Consider the following 26,153-nt stretch of genomic DNA (forward strand, 5'->3'; position numbering starts at 1 on the left):
TTAGATATTACTGTACTGTTGGAACACAAGCATTTAGTTAGATATTACTGTACTGTTGGAACACAAGCATTTAGTTAGATATTACTGTACTGTTGGAGCACAAGCATTTAGTTAGATATTACTGCACTGTTGGAGTTAGAAACACAAGCATTTAGTTAGATATTACTGCATTTCACTACTTCCGCAATAACAACTAAATATGTGTATGTGACGAATACTATTTGATTTGAACAGACATTAGCTACGCTGTGTGTATACTGTGTGTGTGTGTGTATACTGTGTGTGTGTGTGTATACTGTGTGTGTATACTGTGTGTGTATACTGTGTGTGTATACTGTGTGTGTGTGTATACTGTGTGTGTATACTGTGTGTGTGTCTGTATACTGTGTGTGTATACTGTGTGTGTATACTGTGTGTGTGTGTGTATACTGTGTGTGTATACTGTGTGTGTATACTGTGTGTGTGTGTGTGTATACTGTGTGTGTATACTGTGTGTGTATACTGTGTGTGTGTGTGTATACTGTGTGTGTGTATACTGTGTGTGTATACTGTGTGTGTGTGTATACTGTGTGTGTATACTGTGTGTGTATACTGTGTGTGTGTGTATACTGTGTGTGTATACTGTGTGTGTATACTGTGTGTGTGTGTGTATACTGTGTGTGTGTGTGTGTATACTGTGTGTGTGTGTGTGTGTGTATACTGTGTGTGTATACTGTGTGTGTGTGTGTGTATACTGTGTGTGTGTGTGTGTATACTGTGTGTGTGTGTGTATACTGTGTGTGTATACTGTGTGTGTGTGTGTGTATACTGTGTGTGTGTGTGTGTGTATACTGTGTGTGTGTGTGTATACTGTTAGTGTGTATACTGTGTCTCCAGGTGGACGTTACCACGGGGATGGACAGTGTGTATACTATAAGTGTGTATACTGTGTCTCCAGGTGGACATTGCCATGGGGATGGACAGTGGGGACCTGTCGGACTTTGTGGAGAACGTGGAGTGGGAGTGTCACGGAATGCCGGCGGTCCGGAACGTCATCATGTACGGCTGCTGCTCAGACCCGTATCCTGACATCACCTACACCCTCCACCTGAAGAGACGGTCTCTCTTCTACATCTTCAATCTGCTGCTGCCCTGCTTCCTCATCTCCTTCCTAGGTACTGGTATCACCTACACCCTCCACCTGAAGAGACGGTCTCTCTTCTACATCTTCAATCTGCTGCTGCCCTGCTTCCTCATCTCCTTCCTAGGTACTGGTATCACCTACACCCTCCACCTGAAGAGACGGTCTCTCTTCTACATCTTCAATCTGCTGCTGCCCTGCTTCCTCATCTCCTTCCTAGGTACTGGTATCACCTACACCCTCCACCTGAAGAGACGGTCTCTCTTTCTACATCTTCAATCTGCTGCTGCCCTGCTTCCTCATCTCCTTCCTAGGTACTGGTATCACCTGCACCCTCCACCTGAAGAGACGGTCTCTATTTCTACATCTTCAATCTGCTGCTGCCCTGCTTCCTCATCTCCTTCCTAGGTACTGGTTTCACCTACACCCTCCACCTGAAGAGACGGTCTCTCTTCTACATCTTCAATCTGCTGCTGCCCTGCTTCCTCATCTCCTTCCTAGGTACTGGTATCACCTACACCCTCCACCTGAAGAGACGGTCTCTCTTCTACATCTTCAATCTGCTGCTGCCCTGCTTCCTCATCTCCTTCCTAGGTACTGGTTTCACCTACACCCTCCACCTGAAGAGACGGTCTCTCTTCTACATCTTCAATCTGCTGCTGCCCTGCTTCCTCATCTCCTTCCTAGGTACTGGTATCACCTACACCCTCCACCTGAAGAGACGGTCTCTCTTTCTACATCTTCAATCTGCTGCTGCCCTGCTTCCTCATCTCCTTCCTAGGTACTGGTATCACCTACACCCTCCACCTGAAGAGACGGTCTCTCTTCTACATCTTCAATCTGCTGCTGCCCTGCTTCCTCATCTCCTTCCTAGGTACTGGTATCACCTACACCCTCCACCTGAAGAGACGGTCTCTCTTTCTACATCTTCAATCTGCTGCTGCCCTGCTTCCTCATCTCCTTCCTAGGTACTGGTATCACCTACACCATCCACCTGAAGAGACGGTCTCTCTTCTACATCTTCAATCTGCTGCTGCCCTGCTTCCTCATCTCCTTCCTAGGTACTGGTATCACCTACACCCTCCACCTGAAGAGACGGTCTCTCTTTCTACATCTTCAATCTGCTGCTGCCCTGCTTCCTCATCTCCTTCCTAGGTACTGGTATCACCAGCACCATCATTATTAATATTCCTAGGTACTGGTATCACCAGCACCATTATTATTAATATTCCTAGGTACTGGTATCACTAGCACCATTATTATTAATATTCCTAGGTACTGGTATCACTAGCACCATTATTATTAATATTCCTAGGTACTGGTATCACCAGCATCATTATTAATATTCCTAGGTACTGGTATCACCAGCATCATCATTATTAATATTCCTAGGTACTGGTATCACCAGCACCATCATTATTAATATTCCTAGGTACTGGTATCACCAGCACCATCATTATTAATATTCCTAGGTACTGGTATCACCAGCACCATCATTATTAATATTCCTAGGTACTGGTATCACCAGCACCATCATTATTATTATTATTATCATTATCATTATTATCATTATTATTATTATTATTATTATTATTATTATCATTATTATTATCATTATTATTATTATTATTTATTATTATTATTATTATTATTATTATTATTATTATTATTATCATTATTATTATTATTATTATTATTATTATTATTATTATTATTATTATCATTATTATTATCATTATTATTATTATTATTATTATTGTTATTATTATTATTATTATTATTATTATTATTATTATTATTATTATTATTATTATTATTATTATTATTATTATTATTATTATTATTATTATTATTATTATTATTATTATTATTATTATTATTATTATTATTATTATTATTATTATTATTATTATTATTATTATTATTATTATTATTATTATTATTATTATTTATTATTATTATTATTATCATTATTATTATTATTATTATTATTATTATTGTTATTATTATTATTATTATTATTTATTATTATTATTATTATTATTGTTATTATTATTATTATTCTTATTGTTTATTATTATTATTGTTATTATTTATTATTATTATTATTATTATTATTATTATTATTGTTATTGATGTTATTATTATTATTGTTATTGATGTTATTATTATTATTATTATTATTGTTATTATTATTATTATTATTATTATTATTATTGTTATTGATGTTATTATTATTATTGTTATTGATGTTATTATTATTATTATTATTATTGTTATTTTATTGTTATTGTTTACATTGTATTGTTGGTTATTTAATAATGTTGTTTGTGTTATTATTGTGTTATTTGTATTGTTGTTGTTTACATTGTATTGTTGGTTATTTAATAATGTTGTTTTGTGTTGTTATTATTATTATCATTATTATTATTATTATTATTGATGTTATTGGTATTATTATTGTTATTATTATTGTTATTGTTGTTATTGATGTTATTATTATTATTATTATTATTATTATTATTATCATTATTATTATTGTTATTATTATTATTATTGTTATTGATGTTATTATTGTTATTATTATTGTTATTCTTAGTGTTTGTATTATTAATAGTGTTGGTCATATTATTTATTGCTGTTGTTTGTTTGTGTTGTTCTAGCCCCCCTGGGTGTGTGGTTGTATTGTTGTTGTTTACATTGTATTGTTGGTTATTTAATAATGTTGTTTGTGTTGTTCTAGCTCCCCTGGGTGTGTGGTTGTATTGTTGTTGTTTACATTGTATTGTTGGTTATTTAATAATGTTGTTTGTGTTGTTCTAGCCCCCCTGGGTGTGTGGTTGTATTGTTGTTGTTTACATTGTATTGTTGGTTATTTAATAATGTTGTTTGTTTGTGTTGTTCTAGCCCCCCTGGGTTTCTACCTGCCCGCTGACTCAGGAGAGAAGGTTTCTCTGGGCGTGACAGTTCTACTGGCCCTCACTGTCTTCCAACTGATGGTGGCAGAGAGCATGCCTCCCTCAGAGAGTGTTCCCTATATAGGTGATAATATGATGCCTCCCTCAGAGAGTGTTCCCTATATAGGTGACAATATGATGCCTCCCTCTGAGAGTGTTCCCTATATAGGTGATAATATGATGCCTCCCTCAGAGAGTGTTCCCTATATAGGTGATAATATGATGCCTCCCTCAGAGAGTGTTCCCTATATAGGTGATAATATGATGCCTCAGAGAGTGTTCCCTATATAGGTGATAATATGATGCCTCAGAGAGTGTTCCCTATATAGGTGATAATATGATGCCTCCCTCAGAGAGTGTTCCCTATATAGGTGATAATATGATGCCTCCCTCAGAGAGTGTTCCCTATATAGGTGATAATATGATGCCTCCCTCAGAGAGTGTTCCCTATATAGGTGATAATATGATGCCTCCCTCAGAGAGTGTTCCCTATATAGGTGATAATATGATGCCTCAGAGAGTGTTCCCTATATAGGTGATAATATGATGCCTCAGAGAGTGTTCCCTATATGATGCCTCCCTCAGAGAGTGTTCCCTATATAGGTGATAATATGATGCCTCCCTCAGAGAGTGTTCCCTATATAGGTGATAATATGATGCCTCCCTCAGAGAGTGTTCCCTATATAGGGGATAATATGATGCCTCCCTCAGAGAGTGTTCCCTATATAGGTGATAATATGATGCCTCCCTCAGAGAGTGTTCCCTATATAGGTGATAATATGATGCCTCCCTCAGAGAGTGTTCCCTATATAGGTGATAATATGATGCCTCCCTCTGAGAGTGTTCCCTATATAGGTGATAATATGATGCCTCCGTCTAAGAGTGTTCCCTATATAGGTGATAATATGATGCCTCCCTCTGAGAGTGTTCCCTATATAGGTGATAATATGATGCCTCAGAGAGTGTTCCCTATATAGGTGATAATATGATGCCTCAGAGAGTGTTCCCTATATAGGTGATAATATGATGCCTCAGAGAGTGTTCCCTATATAGGTGATAATATGATGCCTCCCTCAGAGAGTGTTCCCTATATAGGTGATAATATGATGCCTCAGAGAGTGTTCCCTATATAGGTGATAATATGATGCCTCCCTCTGAGAGTGTTCCCTATATAGGTGATAATATGATGCCTCCCTCAGAGAGTGTTCCCTATATAGGTGATAATATGATGCCTCCCTCAGAGAGTGTTCCCTATATAGGTGATAATATGATGCCTCAGAGAGTGTTCCCTATATAGGTGATAATATGATGCCTCCCTCAGAGAGTGTTCCCTATATAGGTGATAATATGATGCCTCCCTCTGAGAGTGTTCCCTATATAGGTGATAATATGATGCCTCAGAGAGTGTTCCCTATATAGGTGATAATATGATGCCTCAGAGAGTGTTCCCTATATAGGTGATGATATGATGCCTCCGTCTAAGAGTGTTCCCTATATAGGTGATAATATGATGCCTCCCTCTGAGAGTGTTCCCTATATAGGTGATAATATGATGCCTCAGAGAGTGTTCCCTATATAGGTGATAATATGATGCCTCAGAGAGTGTTCCCTATATAGGTGATAATATGATGCCTCAGAGAGTGTTCCCTATATAGGTGATAATATGATGCCTCAGAGAGTGTTCCCTATATAGGTGATAATATGATGCCTCCCTCAGAGAGTGTTCCCTATATAGGTGATAATATGATGCCTCAGAGAGTGTTCCCTATATAGGTGATAATATGATGCCTCCCTCAGAGAGTGTTCCCTATATAGGTGATAATATGATGCCTCCCTCAGAGAGTGTTCCCTATATAGGTGATAATATGATGCCTCAGAGAGTGTTCCCTATATAGGTGATAATATGATGCCTAAGAGAGTGTTCCCTATATAGGTGATAATATGATGCCTCAGAGAGTGTTCCCTATATAGGTGATAATATGATGCCTCTGAGAGTGTTCCCTATATAGGTGATAATATGATGCCTCAGAGAGTGTTTCCTATATAGGTGATAATATGATGCCTCCCTCTGAGAGTGTTCGCTATATAGGTGATAATATGATGCCTCAGAGAGTGTTCCCTATATAGGTGATAATATGATGCCTCAGAGAGTGTTCCCTATATAGGTGATGATATGATGCCTCAGAGAGTGTTCCCTATATAGGTGATAATATGATGCCTCAGAGTGTTCCCTATATAGGTGATAATATGATGCCTCTGAGAGTGTTCCCTATATAGGTGATAATATGATGCCTCCCTCAGAGAGTGTTCCCTATGTAGGTGATAATATGATGCCTCCTCAGAGAGTGTTCCCTATTAGGTGATAATATGATGCCTCCCTCTGAGAGTGTTCCCTATAATATGATGCCTCAGAGTGTTCCCTAATGATGATGCCTCCTCAGAGAGTGTTCCCTATATAGGTGATAATATGATGCCTCCTCAGAGAGTGTTCCCTATATAGGTGATAATATGATGCCTCCTCAGAGAGTGTTCCCTATATAGGTGACAATATGATGCCTCAGAGTGTTCTCAGTGTTCCCTATATAGGTGACAATATGATGCCTCCCTCAGAGAGTGTTCCCTATATAGGTGATAATATGATGCCTCAGAGAGTGTTCCCTATATAGGTGATAATATGATGCCTCAAAGAGTGTTCCCTATAGGTGATAATATGATGCCTCAGAGAGTTCCCTAATAGGTGATAATATGATGCCTCCCTCAGAGAGTGTTCCCTATATAGGTGATAATATGATGCCTCAGAGAGTGTTCCCTATATAGGTGATAATATGATGCCTCAGAGAGTGTTCCCTATATAGGTGATGATATGATGCCTCCCTCAGAGAGTGTTCCCTATATAGGTGATAATATGATGCCTCCCTCAGAGAGTGTTCCCTATATAGGTGATAATATGATGCCTCAGAGAGTGTTCCCTATATAGGTGATAATATGATGCCTCCTCTGAGAGTGTTCCCTATATAGGTGATAATATGATGCCTCCTCAGAGTGTTCCCTATATAGGTGATAATATGATGCCTGATCAGAGAGTGTTCCCTATAACTAGGTGATAATATGATGCCTCAGAGAGTGTTCCCTATATAGGTGATAATATGATGCCTCAGAGAGTGTTCCCTATATAGGTGATAATATGATGCCTCCGAGTGTTCCCTATATAGGTGATAATATGATGCCTCAGAGAGTGTTCCCTATATAGGTGATAATATGATGCCTCAGAGAGTGTTCCCTATATAGGTGATGATATGATGCCTCAGAGAGTGTTCCCTATATAGGTGATAATATGATGCCTCCCTCAGAGAGTGTTCCCTATATAAATAATATGATGCCTCAGAAATGTTCCCTATATGGTGATAATATGATGCCTCCCTCAGAGAGTGTTCCCTATATAGGTGATAATATGATGCCTCCCTCAGAGAGTGTTCCCTATATAGGTGATAATATGATGCCTCAGAGAGTGTTCCCTATATAGGTGATACTATGATGCCTCCCTCAGAGAGTGTTCCCTATATAGGTGATAATATGATGCCTCAGAGAGTGTTCCCTATATAGGTGATAATATGATGCCTCTGAGAGTGTTCCCTATATAGGTGATAATATGATGCCTCAGAGAGTGTTCCCTATATAGGTGATAATATGATGCCTCCCTCAGAGAGTGTTCCCTATATACGTGATAATATGATGCCTCCCTCTGAGAGTGTTCCCTATATAGGTGATAATATGATGCCTCAGAGAGTGTTCCCTATATAGGTGATAATATGATGCCTCAGAGAGTGTTTCCTATATAGGTGATAATATGATGCCTCCCTCTGAGAGTGTTCGCTATATAGGTGATAATATGATGCCTCAGAGAGTGTTCCCTATATAGGTGATAATATGATGCCTCAGAGAGTGTTCCCTATATAGGTGATGATATGATGCCTCAGAGAGTGTTCCCTATATAGGTGATAATATGATGCCTCAGAGAGTGTTCCCTATATAGGTGATAATATGATGCCTCTGAGAGTGTTCCCTATATAGGTGATAATATGATGCCTCCCTCAGAGAGTGTTCCCTATATAGGTGATAATATGATGCCTCTGAGAGTGTTCCCTATATAGGTGATAATATGATGCCTCCCTCTGAGAGTGTTCCCTATATAGGTGATAATATGATGCCTCAGAGAGTGTTCCCTATATAGGTGATAATATGATGCCTCCCTCAGAGAGTGTTCCCTATATAGGTGATAATATGATGCCTCCCTCAGAGAGTGTTCCCTATATAGGTGATAATATGATGCCTCAGAGAGTGTTCCCTATATAGGTGACAATATGATGCCTCCCTCAGAGAGTGTTCCCTATATAGGTGACAATATGATGCCTCCCTCAGAGAGTGTTCCCTATATAGGTGATAATATGATGCCTCCCTCAGAGAGTGTTCCCTATATAGGTGATAATATGATGCCTCAGAGAGTGTTCCCTATATAGGTGATAATATGATGCCTCAGAGAGTGTTCCCTATATAGGTGATGATATGATGCCTCCCTCAGAGAGTGTTCCCTATATAGGTGATAATATGATGCCTCCCTCAGAGAGTGTTCCCTATATAGGTGATAATATGATGCCTCAGAGAGTGTTCCCTATATAGGTGATAATATGATGCCTCCCTCAGAGAGTGTTCCCTATATAGGTGATAATATGATGCCTCCCTCAGAGAGTGTTCCCTATATAGGTGATAATATGATGCCTCAGAGAGTGTTCCCTATATAGGTGATAATATGATGCCTCAGAGAGTGTTCCCTATATAGGTGATAATATGATGCCTCAGAGAGTGTTCCCTATATAGGTGATAATATGATGCCTCCGAGAGTGTTCCCTATATAGGTGATAATATGATGCCTCAGAGAGTGTTCCCTATATAGGTGATAATATGATGCCTCAGAGAGTGTTCCCTATATAGGTGATAATATGATGCCTCAGAGAGTGTTCCCTATATAGGTGATGATATGATGCCTCAGAGAGTGTTCCCTATATAGGTGATAATATGATGCCTCCCTCAAGAGAGTGTTCCCTATATAGGTGATAATATGATGCCTCAGAGAGTGTTCCCTATATAGGTGATAATATGATGCCTCCCTCAGAGAGTGTTCCCTATATAGGTGATAATATGATGCCTCCCTCAGAGAGTGTTCCCTATATAGGTGATAATATGATGCCTCAGAGAGTGTTCCCTATATAGGTGATAATATGATGCCTCCCTCAGAGAGTGTTCCCTATATAGGTGATAATATGATGCCTCAGAGAGTGTTCCCTATATAGGTGATAATATGATGCCTCCTCAGAGTGTTCCCTATATACGTGATAATATGATGCCTCCTCTGAGAGTGTTCCCTATATAGGTGATAATATGATGCCTCAGAGAGTGTTCCCTATATAGGTGATAATATGATGCCTCAGAGAGTGTTTCCTATATAGGTGATAATATGATGCCTCCCTCTGAGAGTGTTCCTATATAGGTGATAATATGATGCCTCAGAGAGTGTTCCCTATATAGGTGATAATATGATGCCTCAGAGAGTGTTCCCTATATAGGTGATGATATGATGCCTCAGAGAGTGTTCCCTGGTGATAATATGATGCCTCAGAGAGTGTTCCCTATATAGGTGATAATATGATGCCTCTGAGAGTGTTCCCTATATAGGTGATAATATGATGCCTCCCTCAGAGAGTGTTCCCTATATAGGTGATAATATGATGCCTCCTCAGAGAGTGTTCCCTATATAGGTGATAATATGATGCCTCCCTCTGAGAGTGTTCCCTATAGGTGATAATATGATGCCTCACAGAGTGTTCCCTATATAGGTGATAATATGATGCCTCCCTCAGAGAGTGTTCCCTATAGGTGATAATATGATGCCTCCCTCAGAGAGTGTTCCCTATATAGGTGATAATATGATGCCTCAGAGAGTGTTCCCCTATATAGGTGACAATATGATGCCTCCTCAGAGAGTGTTCCCTATATAGGTGACAATATGATGCCTCCTCAGAGAGTGTTCCCTATATAGGTGATAATATGATGCCTCCTCAGAGAGTGTTCCCTATATAGGTGATAATATGATGCCTCCTCAGAGAGTGTTCCCTATATAGGTGATAATATGATGCCTCAGAGAGTGTTCCCTATATAGGTGATAATATGATGCCTCAAAGAGTGTTCCCTATATAGGTGATAATATGATGCCTCCCTCAGAGAGTGTTCCCTATATAGGTGATAATATGATGCCTCCTCAGAGAGTGTTCCCTATATAGGTGATAATATGATGCCTCCCTCAGAGAGTGTTCCCTATATAGGGATAATATGATGCCTCCTCTGAGAGTGTTCCCTATATAGGGATAATATGATGCCTCCCTCAGAGAGTGTTCCCTATATAGGTGATAATATGATGCCTCCCTCAGAGAGTGTTCCCTATATAGGTGATAATATGATGCCTCCGTCTAAGAGTGTTCCCTATATAGGTGATAATATGATGCCTCCTCTGAGAGTGTTCCCTATATAGGTGATAATATGATGCCTCAGAGAGTGTTCCTATATAGGTGATAATATGATGCCTCAGAGAGTGTTCCCTATATAGGTGATAATATGATGCCTCAGAGAGTGTTCCCTATATAGGTGATAATATGATGCCTCAGAGAGTGTTCCCTATATAGGTGATAATATGATGCCTCAGAGAGTGTTCCCTATATAGGTGATGATATGATGCCTCAGAGAGTGTTCCCTATATAGGTGATAATATGATGCCTCCTCAGAGAGTGTTCCCTATATAGGTGATAATATGATGCCTCAGAGAGTGTTCCCTATATAGGTGATAATATGATGCCTCCCTCAGAGAGTGTTCCCTATATAGGTGATAATATGATGCCTCCCTCAGAGAGTGTTCCCTATATAGGTGATAATATGATGCCTCAGAGAGTGTTCCCTATATAGGTGATAATATGATGCCTCAGAGAGTGTTCCCTATAGGTGATAATATGATGCCTCAGAGAGTGTTCCCTATATAGGTGATAATATGATGCCTCTGAGAGTGTTCCCTATATAGGTGATAATATGATGCCTCAGAGAGTGTTCCCTATATAGGTGATAATATGATGCCTCCCTCAGAGAGTGTTCCCTATATACGTGATAATATGATGCCTCCCTCTGAGAGTGTTCCCTATATAGGTGATAATATGATGCCTCAGAGAGTGTTCCCTATATAGGTGATAATATGATGCCTCAGAGAGTGTTTCCTATATAGGTGATAATATGATGCCTCCTCTGAGAGTGTTCGCTATATAGGTGATAATATGATGCCTCAGAGAGTGTTCCCTATATAGGTGATAATATGATGCCTCAGAGAGTGTTCCCTATATAGGTGATGATATGATGCCTCAGAGAGTGTTCCCAATATGATGCCTCTGAGAGTGTTCCCTATATAGGTGATAATATGATGCCTCCCTCAGAGAGTGTTCCCTATATAGGTGATAATATGATGCCTCCTCAGAGAGTGTTCCTATATAGGTGATAATATGATGCCTCCCTCTGAGAGTGTTCCCTTCAGAGAGTGTTCCTATATAGGTGATAATATGATGCCTCCTCAGAGAGTGTTCCCTATATAGGTGATAATATGATGCCTCCTCAGAGAGTGTTCCCTATATAGGTGATAATATGATGCCTCAGAGAGTGTTCCCTATATAGGTGACAATATGATGCCTCCCTCAGAGAGTGTTCCCTATATAGGTGACAATATGATGCCTCCTCAGAGAGTGTTCCCTATATAGGTGATAATATGATGCCTCCCTCAGAGAGTGTTCCCTATATAGGTGATAATATGATGCCTCCCCTCAGAGAGTGTTCCTATATAGGTGATAATATGATGCCTCAGAGAGTGTTCCCTATATAGGTGATAATATGATGCCTCAAAGAGTGTTCCCTATATAGGTGATAATATGATGCCTCCCTCAGAGAGTGTTCCCTATATAGGTGATAATATGATGCCTCCCTCAGAGAGTGTTCCCTATATAGGTGATAATATGATGCCTCCTCAGAGAGTGTTCCCTATATAGGGATAATATGATGCCTCCTCTGAGAGTGTTCCCTATATAGGGATAATATGATGCCTCCTCAGAGAGTGTTCCCTATATAGGTGATAATATGATGCCTCCCTCAGAGAGTGTTCCCTATATAGGTGATAATATGATGCCTCCGTCTAAGAGTGTTCCCTATATAGGTGATAATATGATGCCTCCCTCTGAGAGTGTTCCCTATATAGGTGATAATATGATGCCTCAGAGAGTGTTCCCTATATAGGTGATAATATGATGCCTCAGAGAGTGTTTCCTATATAGGTGATAATATGATGCCTCCCTCTGAGAGTGTTCGCTATATAGGTGATAATATGATGCCTCAGAGAGTGTTCCCTATATAGGTGATAATATGATGCCTCAGAGAGTGTTCCCTATATAGGTGATGATATGATGCCTCAGAGAGTGTTCCCTATATAGGTGATAATATGATGCCTCTGAGAGTGTTCCCTATATAGGTGATAATATGATGCCTCCCTCAGAGAGTGTTCCCTATATAGGTGATAATATGATGCCTCCCTCAGAGAGTGTTCCCTATATAGGTGATAATATGATGCCTCCCTCTGAGAGTGTTCCCTATATAGGTGATAATATGATGCCTCAGAGAGTGTTCCCTATATAGGTGATAATATGATGCCTCCCTCAGAGAGTGTTCCCTATATAGGTGATAATATGATGCCTCCCTCAGAGAGTGTTCCCTATATAGGTGATAATATGATGCCTCAGAGAGTGTTCCCTAGGTGACAATATGATGCCTCCCTCAGAGAGTGTTCCCTATATAGGTGACAATATGATGCCTCCCTCAGAGAGTGTTCCCTATAGGTGATAATATGATGCCTCCTCAGAGAGTGTTCCCTATATAGGTGATAATATGATGCCTCCCTCAGAGAGTGTTCCCTATATAGGTGATAATATGATGCCTCAGAGAGTGTTCCCTATATAGGTGATAATATGATGCCTCAAAGAGTGTTCCCTATATAGGTGATAATATGATGCCTCCCTCAGAGAGTGTTCCCTATATAGGTGATAATATGATGCCTCCTCAGAGAGTGTTCCCTATATAGGTGATAATATGATGCCTCAAAGAGTGTTCCCTATATAGGTGATAATATGATGCCTCCCTCAGAGAGTGTTCCCTATATAGGTGATAATATGATGCCTCCTCAGAGAGTGTTCCCTATATAGGTGATAATATGATGCCTCCTCAGAGAGTGTTCCCTATAGGGATAATATGATGCCTCCCTCTGAGAGTGTTCCCTATGGGATAATATGATGCCTCCTCAGAGAGTGTTCCCTATATAGGTGATAATATGATGCCTCCCTCAGAGAGTGTTCCCTATATAGGTGATAATATGATGCCTCCGTCTAAGAGTGTTCCCTATATAGGTGATAATATGATGCCTCCCTCTGAGAGTGTTCCCTATATAGGTGATAATATGATGCCTCAGAGAGTGTTCCCTATATAGGTGATAATATGATGCCTCAGAGAGTGTTTCCTATATAGGTGATAATATGATGCCTCCCTCTGAGAGTGTTCGCTATATAGGTGATAATATGATGCCTCAGAGAGTGTTCCCTATATAGGTGATAATATGATGCCTCAGAGAGTGTTCCCTATATAGGTGATGATATGATGCCTCAGAGAGTGTTCCCTATATAGGTGATAATATGATGCCTCTGAGAGTGTTCCCTATATAGGTGATAATATGATGCCTCCCTCAGAGAGTGTTCCCTATATAGGTGATAATATGATGCCTCCTCAGAGAGTGTTCCTATATAGGTGATAATATGATGCCTCCCTCTGAGAGTGTTCCCTATATAGGTGATAATATGATGCCTCAGAGAGTGTTCCCTATATAGGTGATAATATGATGCCTCCCTCAGAGAGTGTTCCCTATATAGGTGATAATATGATGCCTCCCTCAGAGAGTGTTCCCTATATAGGTGATAATATGATGCCTCAGAGAGTGTTCCCTATATAGGTGACAATATGATGCCTCCCTCAGAGAGTGTTCCCTATATAGGTGACAATATGATGCCTCCTCAGAGAGTGTTCCCTATATAGGTGATAATATGATGCCTCCTCAGAGAGTGTTCCCTATATAGGTGATAATATGATGCCTCCCTCAGAGAGTGTTCCCTATATAGGTGATAATATGATGCCTCAGAGAGTGTTCCCTATATAGGTGATAATATGATGCCTCAAAGAGTGTTCCCTATATAGGTGATAATATGATGCCTCCCTCAGAGAGTGTTCCCTATATAGGTGATAATATGATGCCTCCCTCAGAGAGTGTTCCCTATATAGGTGATAATATGATGCCTCCTCAGAGAGTGTTCCCTATATAGGGGATAATATGATGCCTCCTCTGAGAGTGTTCCCTATAGGGGATAATATGATGCCTCCTCAGAGAGTGTTCCCTATATAGGTGATAATATGATGCCTCCCTCAGAGAGTGTTCCCTATATAGGTGATAATATGATGCCTCCGTCTAAGAGTGTTCCCTATATAGGTGATAATATGATGCCTCCCTCTGAGAGTGTTCCCTATATAGGTGATAATATGATGCCTCAGAGAGTGTTCCCTATATAGGTGATAATATGATGCCTCCCTCTGAGAGTGTTCCCTATATAGGTGATAATATGATGCCTCAGAGAGTGTTCCCTATATAGGTGATAATATGATGCCTCAGAGAGTGTTCCCTATATAGGTGATGATATGATGCCTCAGAGAGTGTTCCCTATATAGGTGATAATATGATGCCTCCCTCAGAGAGTGTTCCCTATATAGGGGATAATATGATGCCTCCCTCTGAGAGTGTTCCCTATATAGGGGATAATATGATGCCTCCCTCAGAGAGTGTTCCCTATATAGGTGATAATATGATGCCTCCCTCAGAGAGTGTTCCCTATATAGGTGATAATATGATGCCTCCCTCTGAGAGTGTTCCCTATATAGGTGATAATATGATGCCTCCGTCTAAGAGTGTTCCCTATATAGGTGATAATATGATGCCTCAGAGAGTGTTCCCTATATAGGTGATAATATGATGCCTCCCTCTGAGAGTGTTCCCTATATAGGTGATAATATGATGCCTCCCTCAGAGAGTGTTCCCTATATAGGTGATAATATGATGCCTCCCTCTGAGAGTGTTCCCTATATAGGTGATGATATGATGCCTCCCTCTGAGGGTGTTCCCTATATAGGTGATAATATGATGCCTCAGAGAGTGTTCCCTATATAGGTGATAATATGATGCCTCCCTCTGAGAGTGTTCCCTATATAGGTGATAACATGATGCATCAGAGAGTGTTCCCTATATAGGTGATAATATGATGCCTCAGAGAGTGTTCCCTATATAGGTGATAATATGATGCCTCCCTCAGAGAGTGTTCCCTATATTGGTGATAATATGATGCCTCCCTCAGAGAGTGTTCCCTATATAGGTGATAATATGATGCCTCCCTCAGAGAGTGTTCCCTATATAGGTGATAATAATGATGCCTCCCTCAGAGAGTGTTCCCTATATAGGTGATAATATGATGCCTCCCTCTGAGAGTGTTCCCTATATAGGTGATGATATGATGCCTCCCTCTGAGGGTGTTCCCTATATAGGTGATAATATGATGCCTCAGAGAGTGTTCCCTATATAGGTGATAATATGATGCCTCCCTCAGAGAGTGTTCCCTATATAGGTGATAATATGATGCCTCAGAGAGTGTTCCCTATATAGGTGATAATATGATGCCTCCCTCTGAGAGTGTTCCCTATATAGGTGATAATATGATTCCTCAGAGAGTGTTCCCTATATTGGTGATAATATGATGCCTCCCTCTGAGAGTGTTCCCTATATAGGTGATAATATGATTCCTCAGAGAGTGTTCCCTATATAGGGGATAATATGATGCCTCCCTCTGAGAGTGTTCCCTATATAGGGGATAATATGATGCCTCCCTCAGAGAGTGTTCCCTATATAGGTGATAATATGATGCCTCCCTCAGAGAGTGTTCCCTATATAGTGATAATATGATGCCTCCCTCTGAGAGTGTTCCCTATATAGGTGATAATATGATGCCTCCGTCTAAGAGTGTTCCCTATATAGGTGATAATATGATGCCTCAGAGAGTGTTCCCTATATAGGTGATAATATGATGCCTCCCTCTGAGAGTGTTCCCTATATAGGTGATAATATGATGCCTCCCTCAGAGAGTGTTCCCTATATAGGTGATAATATGATGCCTCCCTCTGAGAGTGTTCCCTATATAGGTGATGATATGATGCCTCCCTCTGAGGGTGTTCCCTATATAGGTGATAATATGATGCCTCAGAGAGTGTTCCCTATATAGGTGATAATATGATGCCTCCCTCTGAGAGTGTTCCCTATATAGGTGATAACATGATGCATCAGAGAGTGTTCCCTATATAGGTGATAATATGATGCCTCAGAGAGTGTTCCCTATATAGGTGATAATATGATGCCTCCCTCAGAGAGTGTTCCCTATATTGGTGATAATATGATGCCTCCCTCAGAGAGTGTTCCCTATATAGGTGATAATATGATGCCTCCCTCAGAGAGTGTTCCCTATATAGGTGATAATAATGATGCCTCCTCAGAGAGTGTTCCCTATATAGGTGATAATATGATGCCTCAGAGAGTGTTCCCTATATAGGTGATAATATGATGCCTCCCTCAGAGAGTGTTCCCTATAGGTGATAATATGATGCCTCAGAGAGTGTTCCCTATATAGGTGATAATATGATGCCTCCTCTGAGAGTGTTCCCTATATAGGTGATAATATGATTCCTCAGAGAGTGTTCCCTATATTGGTGATAATATGATGCCTCCCTCTGAGAGTGTTCCCTATATAGGTGACAATATGATGCCTCCCTCAGAGAGTGTTCCCTATATAGGTGACAATATGATGCCTCCCTCAGAGAGTGTTCCCTATATAGGTGATAATATGATGCCTCCTCAGAGAGTGTTCCCTATATAGGTGATAATAATGATGCCTCCCTCAGAGAGTGTTCCCTATATTGATAATATGATGCCTCCCTCAGAGAGTGTTCCCTATATAGGTGATAATATGATGCCTCAGAGAGTGTTCCTCACTGGGATAATATGATGCCTCAGAGAGTGTTCCCTAAGCCTGATAATATGATGCCTCCTCTGAGGTGTTCCCTATATAGGTGATAATATGATGCCTCAGAGCCCCTATATAGGTGATAATATGATGCCTCCCTCTGAGGCCCTAAGGTGATAATATGATGCCTCAGAGCCTAAATGTGTGTGTGTGTGTGTGTGTGTGTGTGTGTGTGTGTGTGTGTGTTCCAGGGAAGTCTACATGGGCCATGACGATGATCACGGCCTCGACATCTCTGACCATCTTCATCATGAACATCCATTTCTGTGGTGCAGAGGCCAAGCCTGTTCCTCACTGGGCCAAGGTAGGGCCAAGCCTGTTCCTCGCTGGGTCAAGGTAGGCCAAGCCTGTTCCTCACTGGGCCAAGGTAGGCCAAGCCTGTTCCTCATTGGGCCAAGGAAGGCCAAGCCTGTTCCTCACTGGGCCAAGGTAGGCCAAGCCTGTTCCTCATTGGGCCAAGGAAGGCCAAGCCTGTTCCTCACTGGGCCAAGGTAGGCCAAGCCTGTTCCTCCCTGGGCCAAGGGAGGCCAAGCCTGTTCCTCCCTGGGCCAAGGTAGGCCAAGCCTGTTCCTCACTGGGCCAAGGTAGGTCAAGCCTGTTCCTCACTGGGCCAAGGGAGGCCAAGCCTGTTCCTCACTGGGCCAAGGGAGGCCAAGCCTGTTCCTCCCTGGGCCAAGGTAGGCCAAGCCTGTTCCTCACTGGGCCAAGGTAGGGCCAAGCCTGTTCCTCACTGGGCCAAGGTAGGGCCAAGCCTGTTCCTCACTGGGCCAAGGTAGGGCCAAGCCTGTTCCTCACTGGGCCAAGGTAGGGCCAAGCCTGTTCCTCCCTGGGCCAAGGGAGGCCAAGCCTGTTCCTCACTGGGCCAAGGTAGGGCCAAGCCTGTTCCTCACTGGGCCAAGGTAGGGCCAAGCCTGTTCCTCCCTGGGCCAAGGGAGGCCAAGCCTGTTCCTCACTGGGCCAAAGTCTGGAGCTCTGTGTCACTGTGTGTGTGTGTGTGTGTGTGTGTTTACTGTATGTCTCTATCTCTGTGACACTGTGTGTGTGTGTGTGTGTGTTGTGTGTGTGTGTGTGTGTGTGTGTGTGTGTGTGTGTTCCCAGGTACTCATCATCGACTACATGTCTAAGATCCTGTTTGTGTACGAGGTGGGGGAGAACTGCACTACACCAGAGAGTGAGAGAACACCTCTCTACAGTGAGGAACCAATGTCGGGCAACTCCGCCCTGGCACGGAACCATTACCACGACGACCTCTACCATGACGGCTGTTACCAAGACGACTGCCATCGCCTCGGTCCGTATCAGTACGGCAATGGGCACCTCCAAAATCACCTCGACAACAGTCGCTACGCTAACGGCGGTCACCGCGACGATCCTTACAGTAACCGTAGTAACCGGAACCATCACAGCAACCCGAGCCAGACCTCCAAGGGGGAAGGGGGCGAGGAGAAGAGGGAGCCCCTGAGACATTACCACCACATCGGGAGAGAGGAGCTGGACTATCAGGCACCCCCTCCAGGGAACCTCCAGAATGGTGGGCTGAATGAGCCGCTGCCTTACCCCAAGGAGAAGCACCTCAACCCAGCCTCGGCCCCAGCCTGCTCCTGCCCCTGCCCACACCACAAACAGGTGACTAATGTCCACTGCATCACACAGTCAGGATTTATCGAGCTGTGCCTCCTCTCTCTCTCTCTCTCTCTCTCTCTCTCTCCTTCCTCTCTCTCTCTCTCCTTCCTCTCTCCTTCCTCTCCCTCCCTCTCCTTCCTCTCCCTCCCTCTCTCCTTCCTCTCCTGAACCCTCTCTCCTTCCTCTCCTGAACCCTCTCTCCTTCCTCTCCCTCCCTCTCTCATTCCTCTCCCTCCCTCTCTTCCTTCCTCTCCCTCCCTCTCTCCTTCCTCTCCTGAACCCTCTCACCTTCCTCTCCTCAACCACCTCTCCTTCCTCTCCCTTTCTTTCCCCCCTCCCTCCCTCCCTCCCTCCCTCCCTCCCTCCCTCCCTCCCTCTTCTTCTAGGTGGTGTATAACATTCAGTACATCGCCAACTGTTTCTCATCTCTCCTCCCTCCCTCTCCTCCCTCCCTCTCCTCCCTCCCTCTCTTCTAGGTGGTGTATAACATTCAGTACATCGCCAACTGTTTCTCATCTCTCCTCCCTCCTCCCCCTCCTCCTCCCTCCCTCTCCTCCCCCCCTCCTCCCTCCCTCTCCTCCCTCCTCCCCCTCCCCCTCCCTCCCTCCCTCTCCTCCCCCTCCCCCTCATCCCTCCCTCTCCTCCCTCTCCTCCCTCCCTCTCCTCCCTCCCTCTCCTCTAGGTGGTGTATAACATTCAGTTCATCGCCAACTGTTTCTCATCTCCTCCTCCCTCCCTCTCCTCCCTCCCTCCCTCCCTCTCCTCTAGGTGGTGTATAACATTCAGTACATCGCCAACTGTTTCTCATCTCTCCTCCCTCCCTCCTCCCTCCCTCCCTCTCCTCCCTCCCTCTCCTCTAGGTGGTGTATAACATTCAGTTCATCGCCAACTGTTTCTCATCTCTCCTCCTCCCTCCCTCTCCTCCTCCCTCCCTCTCTTCTAGGTGGTGTATAACATTCAGTTCATCGCCAACTGTTTCTCATCTCTCCTCCCTCCCTCTCCTCCCTCCCTCTCCTCCCTCCATCTCCTCTAGGTGGTGTATAACATTCAGTACATCGCCAACTGTTTCCGGGAGCAACGGGCCACGTGTGCGAAAGGGGCGGAGTGGAAGAAGGTTGCCAAGGTGATGGACCGGTTCTTCATGTGGATCTTCTTCATCATGGTCTTCCTCATGAGTATCCTCATCATCGGCAAGGCGACTTGACGGAGGGAGGAGGAGAGAGATGGATGGATAGAGGGAGGGAGGAAGGGAGGGAGGAGAGATGAGAGGGAGGAGAAGAGAGGATGGATGGATAGAGGGAGAGAGGAAGGGAGGGAGGAGAGGAGAGGGATGGATGGATAGAGGAAGAGGGAGAGAGAGGAAGGGAGGGAGGAGAGAAGAGAGGGAGGAAGAGAAGGAGGGAGGAAGGGAGGGAGGAGAGGGATGGATGGATAGAGGGAAGAGGGAGAGAGAGGAAGGAAGGGAGGAGAGGGAGGGACTAGAGGAAGAGAGGGAGGAGAGAGAGGGAGGAAGGGACAAGAGGAAGAGAGGGAGGGAGGGAGGAGAGGAGGAGATGGGGAGAGAGGCAGGAAAGAGGTAGAAGAAGGACAGAGAGAGAGGGAGGAAGAGTGGGGGACGGAGGCAAGGAAGAGGGAGGAGAGGAAGAGGAAGGGACAAGAGGAAGAGAGGGAGGTAGGGAGGAGAGGGGGAGGGAGGAGAGGAAGAGATGGAGGGACGGAGGAGAGGGAGGAGAGGGGGAGAGGAAGAGGAAGGGACAAGAGGAAGAGAGGGAGGTAGGGAGGCGAGGAAGAGGGAGGAGAGGAAGGGACAAGAGGAAGAGAGGGAGGTAGGGAGGAGAGGGGGAGGGAGGAGAGGAAGAGATGGAGGAGAGGGAGGAGAGGGGGAGGGAGGAGAGGAAGAGATGGAGGGACGGAGGAGAGGGGGAGAGAGGCAGGGAAAGAGGTAGAAGAAGGACATAGAGAGAGGGAGCGAGGCAGACGGAGGATAGAAGGACTAGAGAGGGGGAGGAGCCTCAATTCGTCGGGACATGGACTCTACAAGGTGTTGAAAACGTTCCACAGGGATGCTGGCCCATGTGGACTCTACAAGGTGTTGAAAGCGTTCCACAGGGATGCTGGCCCATGTTGACTCCAACGCTTCCCACAGTTGTGTCAAGTTGGCTGGATGTCCTTTGGGTGGTGGACCATTCTTCATATACAGTTGAGCTTTAAAAACCCAGCAGCGTTGCAGTTCTTGACACTAACCGGTGTCCCTGGCACCTTACTAGCCCGCCCAGTTCAAAGGCACTTCAATCTATTGTCCTGCCCCTTCACCCTCTGAATGACACACACACACCATCCATGTCTCAAGGCTGAAACATCCTTCTTCAACCCGTCTCCTCCCCCTTCATCTACACTGATCGATATCGGCCGTCATTGTATATAAGAATTTGTTCTTAAAACTGACTTGCCTTGTGAAATAAAATGTTAAATTAAAATCAATAAAAAAGTAGTGGATTTAACATGTGTCGTCAGTAAGGGATCAGAGCTTTCACCTGGTCAGTCTGGGTCATGGTGTTCCTAATGTTTTGTCCACTCAGTGTGTACTACCAGGTAAAGGGATCAGAGCTTTCACCTGAATTCACCTGGTCAGTCTGGGTCATGGTGTTCCTAATGTTTTGTATTTAAGGTAATGTTCAGAGATGGCCTGATGCAGTATAATTCAGTTATTTAGAGTCCAGATCAGAGATGGCCTGATGCAGTATAGTTCAGTTATCTAGAGTCCAGATCAGAGATGGCCTGATGCAGTATAGTTCAGTTATTTAGAGTCCAGATCAGAGATGGCCTGATGCAGTATAGTTCAGTTATCTAGAGTCCAGATCAGAGATGGCCTGATGCAGTATAGTTCAGTTATTTAGAGTCCAGATCAGAGATGGCCTGATGCAGTATAGTTCAGTTATTTAGAGTCCAGATCAGAGATGGCCTGATGCAGTATAGTTCAGTTATTTAGAGTCCAGATCAGAGATGGCCTGATGCTATAGTTCAGTTATTTAGAGCACAGATCAGAGATGGCCTGATGCAGTATAGAGAGGAGGGGAGAGGGAGGACCAACATGGAGAGGAAGGGGAGAGAGGGGACCAACATGGAGAGGAAGGGGAGAGAGGGAGGACCAACATGGAGAGGAGGGGAGAGGGGAGGACCAACATGGAGAGGAAGGGGAGAGAGGGAGGACCAACATGGAGAGGAAGGGGAGAGAGGGAGGACCAACATGGAGAGGAAGGGGGAGGACCGGAGAGGGGGAGGACCAACATGGAGAGGAAGGGGAGAAAGGGAGGGAGGACCACGGGGAGAGGAAGGGGAGAGAGGGAGGACCAACATGGAGAGGAGTGGGAAGGGGAGGACCAACATGGAGAGGAAGGGGGAGAGGGAGGACCAACATGGAGAGGAGGGGGAGAGAGGGAGGACCAACATGGAGAGGAAGGGGGAGAGAGGGAGGACCAACATGGAGAGGAAGGGGGAGAGAGGGAGGACCAACATGGAGAGGAGGGGGAGAGAGGGAGGACCAACATGGAGAGGACAGGGGAGAGAGGAGGACCAACATGGAGAGGAGGGGGAGAGAGGGAGGACCAACATGGAGAGGAAGGGGAGAGGGAGGACCAACATGGAGAGGACGGGGGAGAGAGGAGGACCAACATGGAGAGGAATGGGAGAGAGAGGGAGGACCAACATGGAGAGGAAGGGGAGAGAGGGAGGGCCAACATGGAGAGGAAGGGGGAGAGAGGGAGGACCAACATGGAGAGGAAGGGGAGAGAGGGAGGACCAACATGGAGAGGACGGGGGAGAGAGGGAGGACCAACATGGAGAGGAAGGGGGAGAGAGGGAGGACCAACATGGAGAGGAAGGGGTGAGAGGGAGGACCAACATGGAGAGGAAGGGGAGAGAGGGAGGGCCACTGGGAGGGATTCCCAGCCTGGCTCGGGGAACCCTGGGGGTTCAGTGTCCTTTTAATAGTCCCAGCTCCAAATCGGCCGCTAATCCGTTCCTTGAATGTTCCTACCGAATAAAACACCTGGGCGATGCCAGCTCGCGGCATTAAATCAAGGCCTCCAGGATTAGGTTAACCTAAATATATCTCTCTCTGGGTTTCTCCAATAGCTGATAGGATAATGGGTGAGCTCTGAAAGCGGTGTCTGTCTCTGTCTCTGTCTCTCTAATCGTGAGCGTGCTCTGTAGGCTCAAGACTCCCTCTGCTCCACGTTGTTCTCAGTCTCTGATTCCGAACGGCTCTGTTAAATAATGGAGGTGGCCTCCCGTCGCTCAAACTGAGTTTAAGGGACCTGTTTTCAAGCTACTTGTCGGACGGTATGCCCTGCCTCCAGTCCGAACCGCTGCAGGAGCAGATGGCCTCGGATGGAGCGACTCCCGACACTTCCTCTCCTTTCGACTCTCCCTGCCCGGGCGGAAGGGAACAACCCGCGGTGACCAGCGCTGGTTTGTTTTTCTCGCCGCTGTGGAGCCGTCGGACCAAGACACATCGATGGGGGTTTGGGAGAGGTGTGGACAGCAACAGGGTGGAGGTTTGGCTGGATGAACACTCGTCCAGGTAGGACCTTGATGAGATGTTGGAAGTGTGTTTCTTTTTTCCTGGTCTTTGTCAAAATAGTGCTCTATATAGGGCAGTGTTTCTTCATCCTGGTCTTCATCAAAATAGAGCTCTATATAGGGCAGTGTTTCTTCATCCTGGTCTAAATAGTGCTCTATATAGGGCAGTGTTTCCTCATCCTGGTCTAAATAGTGCTCTATATAGGGCAGTGTTTCCTCATCCTGGTCCAAATAGTGCTCTATATAGGGCAGTGTATCTTCATCCTGGTCTAAATAGTGCTCTATATAGGGCAGTGTATCTTCATCCTGGTCTAAATAGTGCTCTATATAGGGCAGTGTATCTTCATCCTGGTCTAAATAGTGCTCTATATAGGGCAGTGTATCTTCATCTTGGTCTAAATAGTGCTCTATATAGGGCAGTGTTTCTTTATCCTGGTCTTCATCAACATAGTGCTATATATAGGGCAGTGTTTCTTTATCCTGGTCTTCGTCAAAATAGTGCTCTATATAGGGCAGTGTTTCTTCATCCTGGTCTAAATAGTGCTCTATATACAATAGGGCAGTGTTTCTTCATCCTGGTCTAAATGGTGCTCTATATAGGGCAGTGTTTCTTCATCCTGGTCTAAATAGTGCTCTATATAGGGCAGTGTATCTTCATCCTGGTCTAAATAGTGCTCTATATAGGGCAGTGTTTCTTCATCCTGGTCTAAATAGTGCTCTATATAGGGCAGTGTTTCTTCATCCTGGTCAAAATAGTGCTCTATATAGGGCAGTGTGTCTTCATCCTGGTCAAAATAGTGCTCTATATAGGGCAGTGTTTCTTTATCCTGCTCTAAATAGTGCTCTATATAGGGCAGTGTATCTACATCCTGGTCTAAATAGTGCTCTATATAGGGCAGTGTTTCTTCATCCTGGTCAAAATAGTGCTCTATATAGGGCATTGTATCTTCATCCTGGTCTAAATAGTGCTCTATATAGGGCAGTGTTTCTTCATCCTGGTCAAAATAGTGCTCTATATAGGGCAGTGTTTCTTTATCCTGGTCTAAATAGTGCTCTATATAGGGCAGTGTTTCTTTATCCTGGTCTTCGTCAAAATAGTGCTCTATATAGGGCAGTGTTCCTTCATCCTTGTCTAAATAGTGCTCTATATAGGGCAGTGTTCCTTCATTATGGTTAAACTGGTGCTCTATATAGGGCAGTGTTCCTTCATCCTGGTCTAAATAGTGCTCTATATAGGGCAGTGTTTCTTCATCCTGGTCTAAATAGTGCTCTATATAGGGCAGTTTTTCTTCATCTTGGTCTAAATAGTGCAATATATAGGGCAGTGTTTCTTCATCCTGGTCTAAATAGTGCTCTACATAGGGCAGTGTTTCTTCATCCTGGTCTAAATAGTGCTCTATATAGGGCAGTGTTTCTTCATCCTGGTCTATATAGTGCTCTATATAGGGCAGTGTTTCTTCATCCTGGTCTATATAGTGCTCTATATACATCCTGGTCTATATAGGTGATAATATGATGCCTCAGAGAGTGTTCCCTATATAGGTGACAATATGATGCCTCCCTCAGAGAGTGTTCCCTATATAGGTGACAATATGATGCCTCCCTCAGAGAGTGTTCCCTATATAGGTGATAATATGATGCCTCCCTCAGAGAGTGTTCCCTATATAGGTGATAATATGATGCCTCCCTCAGAGAGTGTTCCCTATATAGGTGATAATATGATGCCTCAGAGAGTGTTCCCTATATAGGTGATAATATGATGCCTCAAAGAGTGTTCCCTATATAGGTGATAATATGATGCCTCCTCAGAGAGTGTTCCCTATATAGGTGATAATATGATGCCTCCTCAGAGAGTGTTCCCTATATAGGTGATAATATGATGCCTCCTCAGAGAGTGTTCCCTATATAGGGGATAATATGATGCCTCCTCTGAGAGTGTTCCCTATATAGGGATAATATGATGCCTCCCTCAGAGAGTGTTCCCTATATAGGTGATAATATGATGCCTCCCTCAGAGAGTGTTCCCTATATAGGTGATAATATGATGCCTCCGTCTAAGAGTGTTCCCTATATAGGTGATAATATGATGCCTCCCTCTGAGAGTGTTCCCTATATAGGTGATAATATGATGCCTCAGAGAGTGTTCCCTATATAGGTGATAATATGATGCCTCAGAGAGTGTTCCCTATATAGGTGATAATATGATGCCTCAGAGAGTGTTCCCTATATAGGTGATAATATGATGCCTCAGAGAGTGTTCCCTATATAGGTGATAATATGATGCCTCAGAGAGTGTTCCCTATATAGGTGATGATATGATGCCTCAGAGAGTGTTCCCTATATAGGTGATAATATGATGCCTCCCTCAGAGAGTGTTCCCTATATAGGTGATAATATGATGCCTCAGAGAGTGTTCCCTATATAGGTGATAATATGATGCCTCCCTCAGAGAGTGTTCCCTATATAGGTGATAATATGATGCCTCCCTCAGAGAGTGTTCCCTATATAGGTGATAATATGATGCCTCAGAGAGTGTTCCCTATATAGGTGATAATATGATGCCTCAGAGAGTGTTCCCTATAT

General features: G+C 43.8%; 1 protein-coding gene across 1 annotated transcript in view; it reads left to right on the plus strand.

Moving 5' to 3' along the window:
* The window catches only part of LOC135561674 (neuronal acetylcholine receptor subunit alpha-9-I), a 49,509-nt gene extending 29,313 nt beyond the window's left edge, over positions 1 to 20,196 (plus strand). Inside the window, exons 5-9 of the mRNA XM_065003407.1 lie at positions 938 to 1,154; positions 4,028 to 4,162; positions 17,558 to 17,670; positions 18,465 to 18,992; positions 20,023 to 20,196. Coding sequence (XP_064859479.1) covers positions 938 to 1,154; positions 4,028 to 4,162; positions 17,558 to 17,670; positions 18,465 to 18,992; positions 20,023 to 20,193 — 1,164 coding nt within the window. The 3' untranslated portion in view covers positions 20,194 to 20,196. The remainder of the gene's footprint in view (positions 1 to 937; positions 1,155 to 4,027; positions 4,163 to 17,557; positions 17,671 to 18,464; positions 18,993 to 20,022) is intronic.
* Positions 20,197 to 26,153: the final 5,957 nt, after the last annotated feature.

This window comes from Oncorhynchus nerka, linkage group LG18, assembly GCF_034236695.1.
Source record: "Oncorhynchus nerka isolate Pitt River linkage group LG18, Oner_Uvic_2.0, whole genome shotgun sequence".
NCBI lineage: Eukaryota > Metazoa > Chordata > Actinopteri > Salmoniformes > Salmonidae > Oncorhynchus > Oncorhynchus nerka.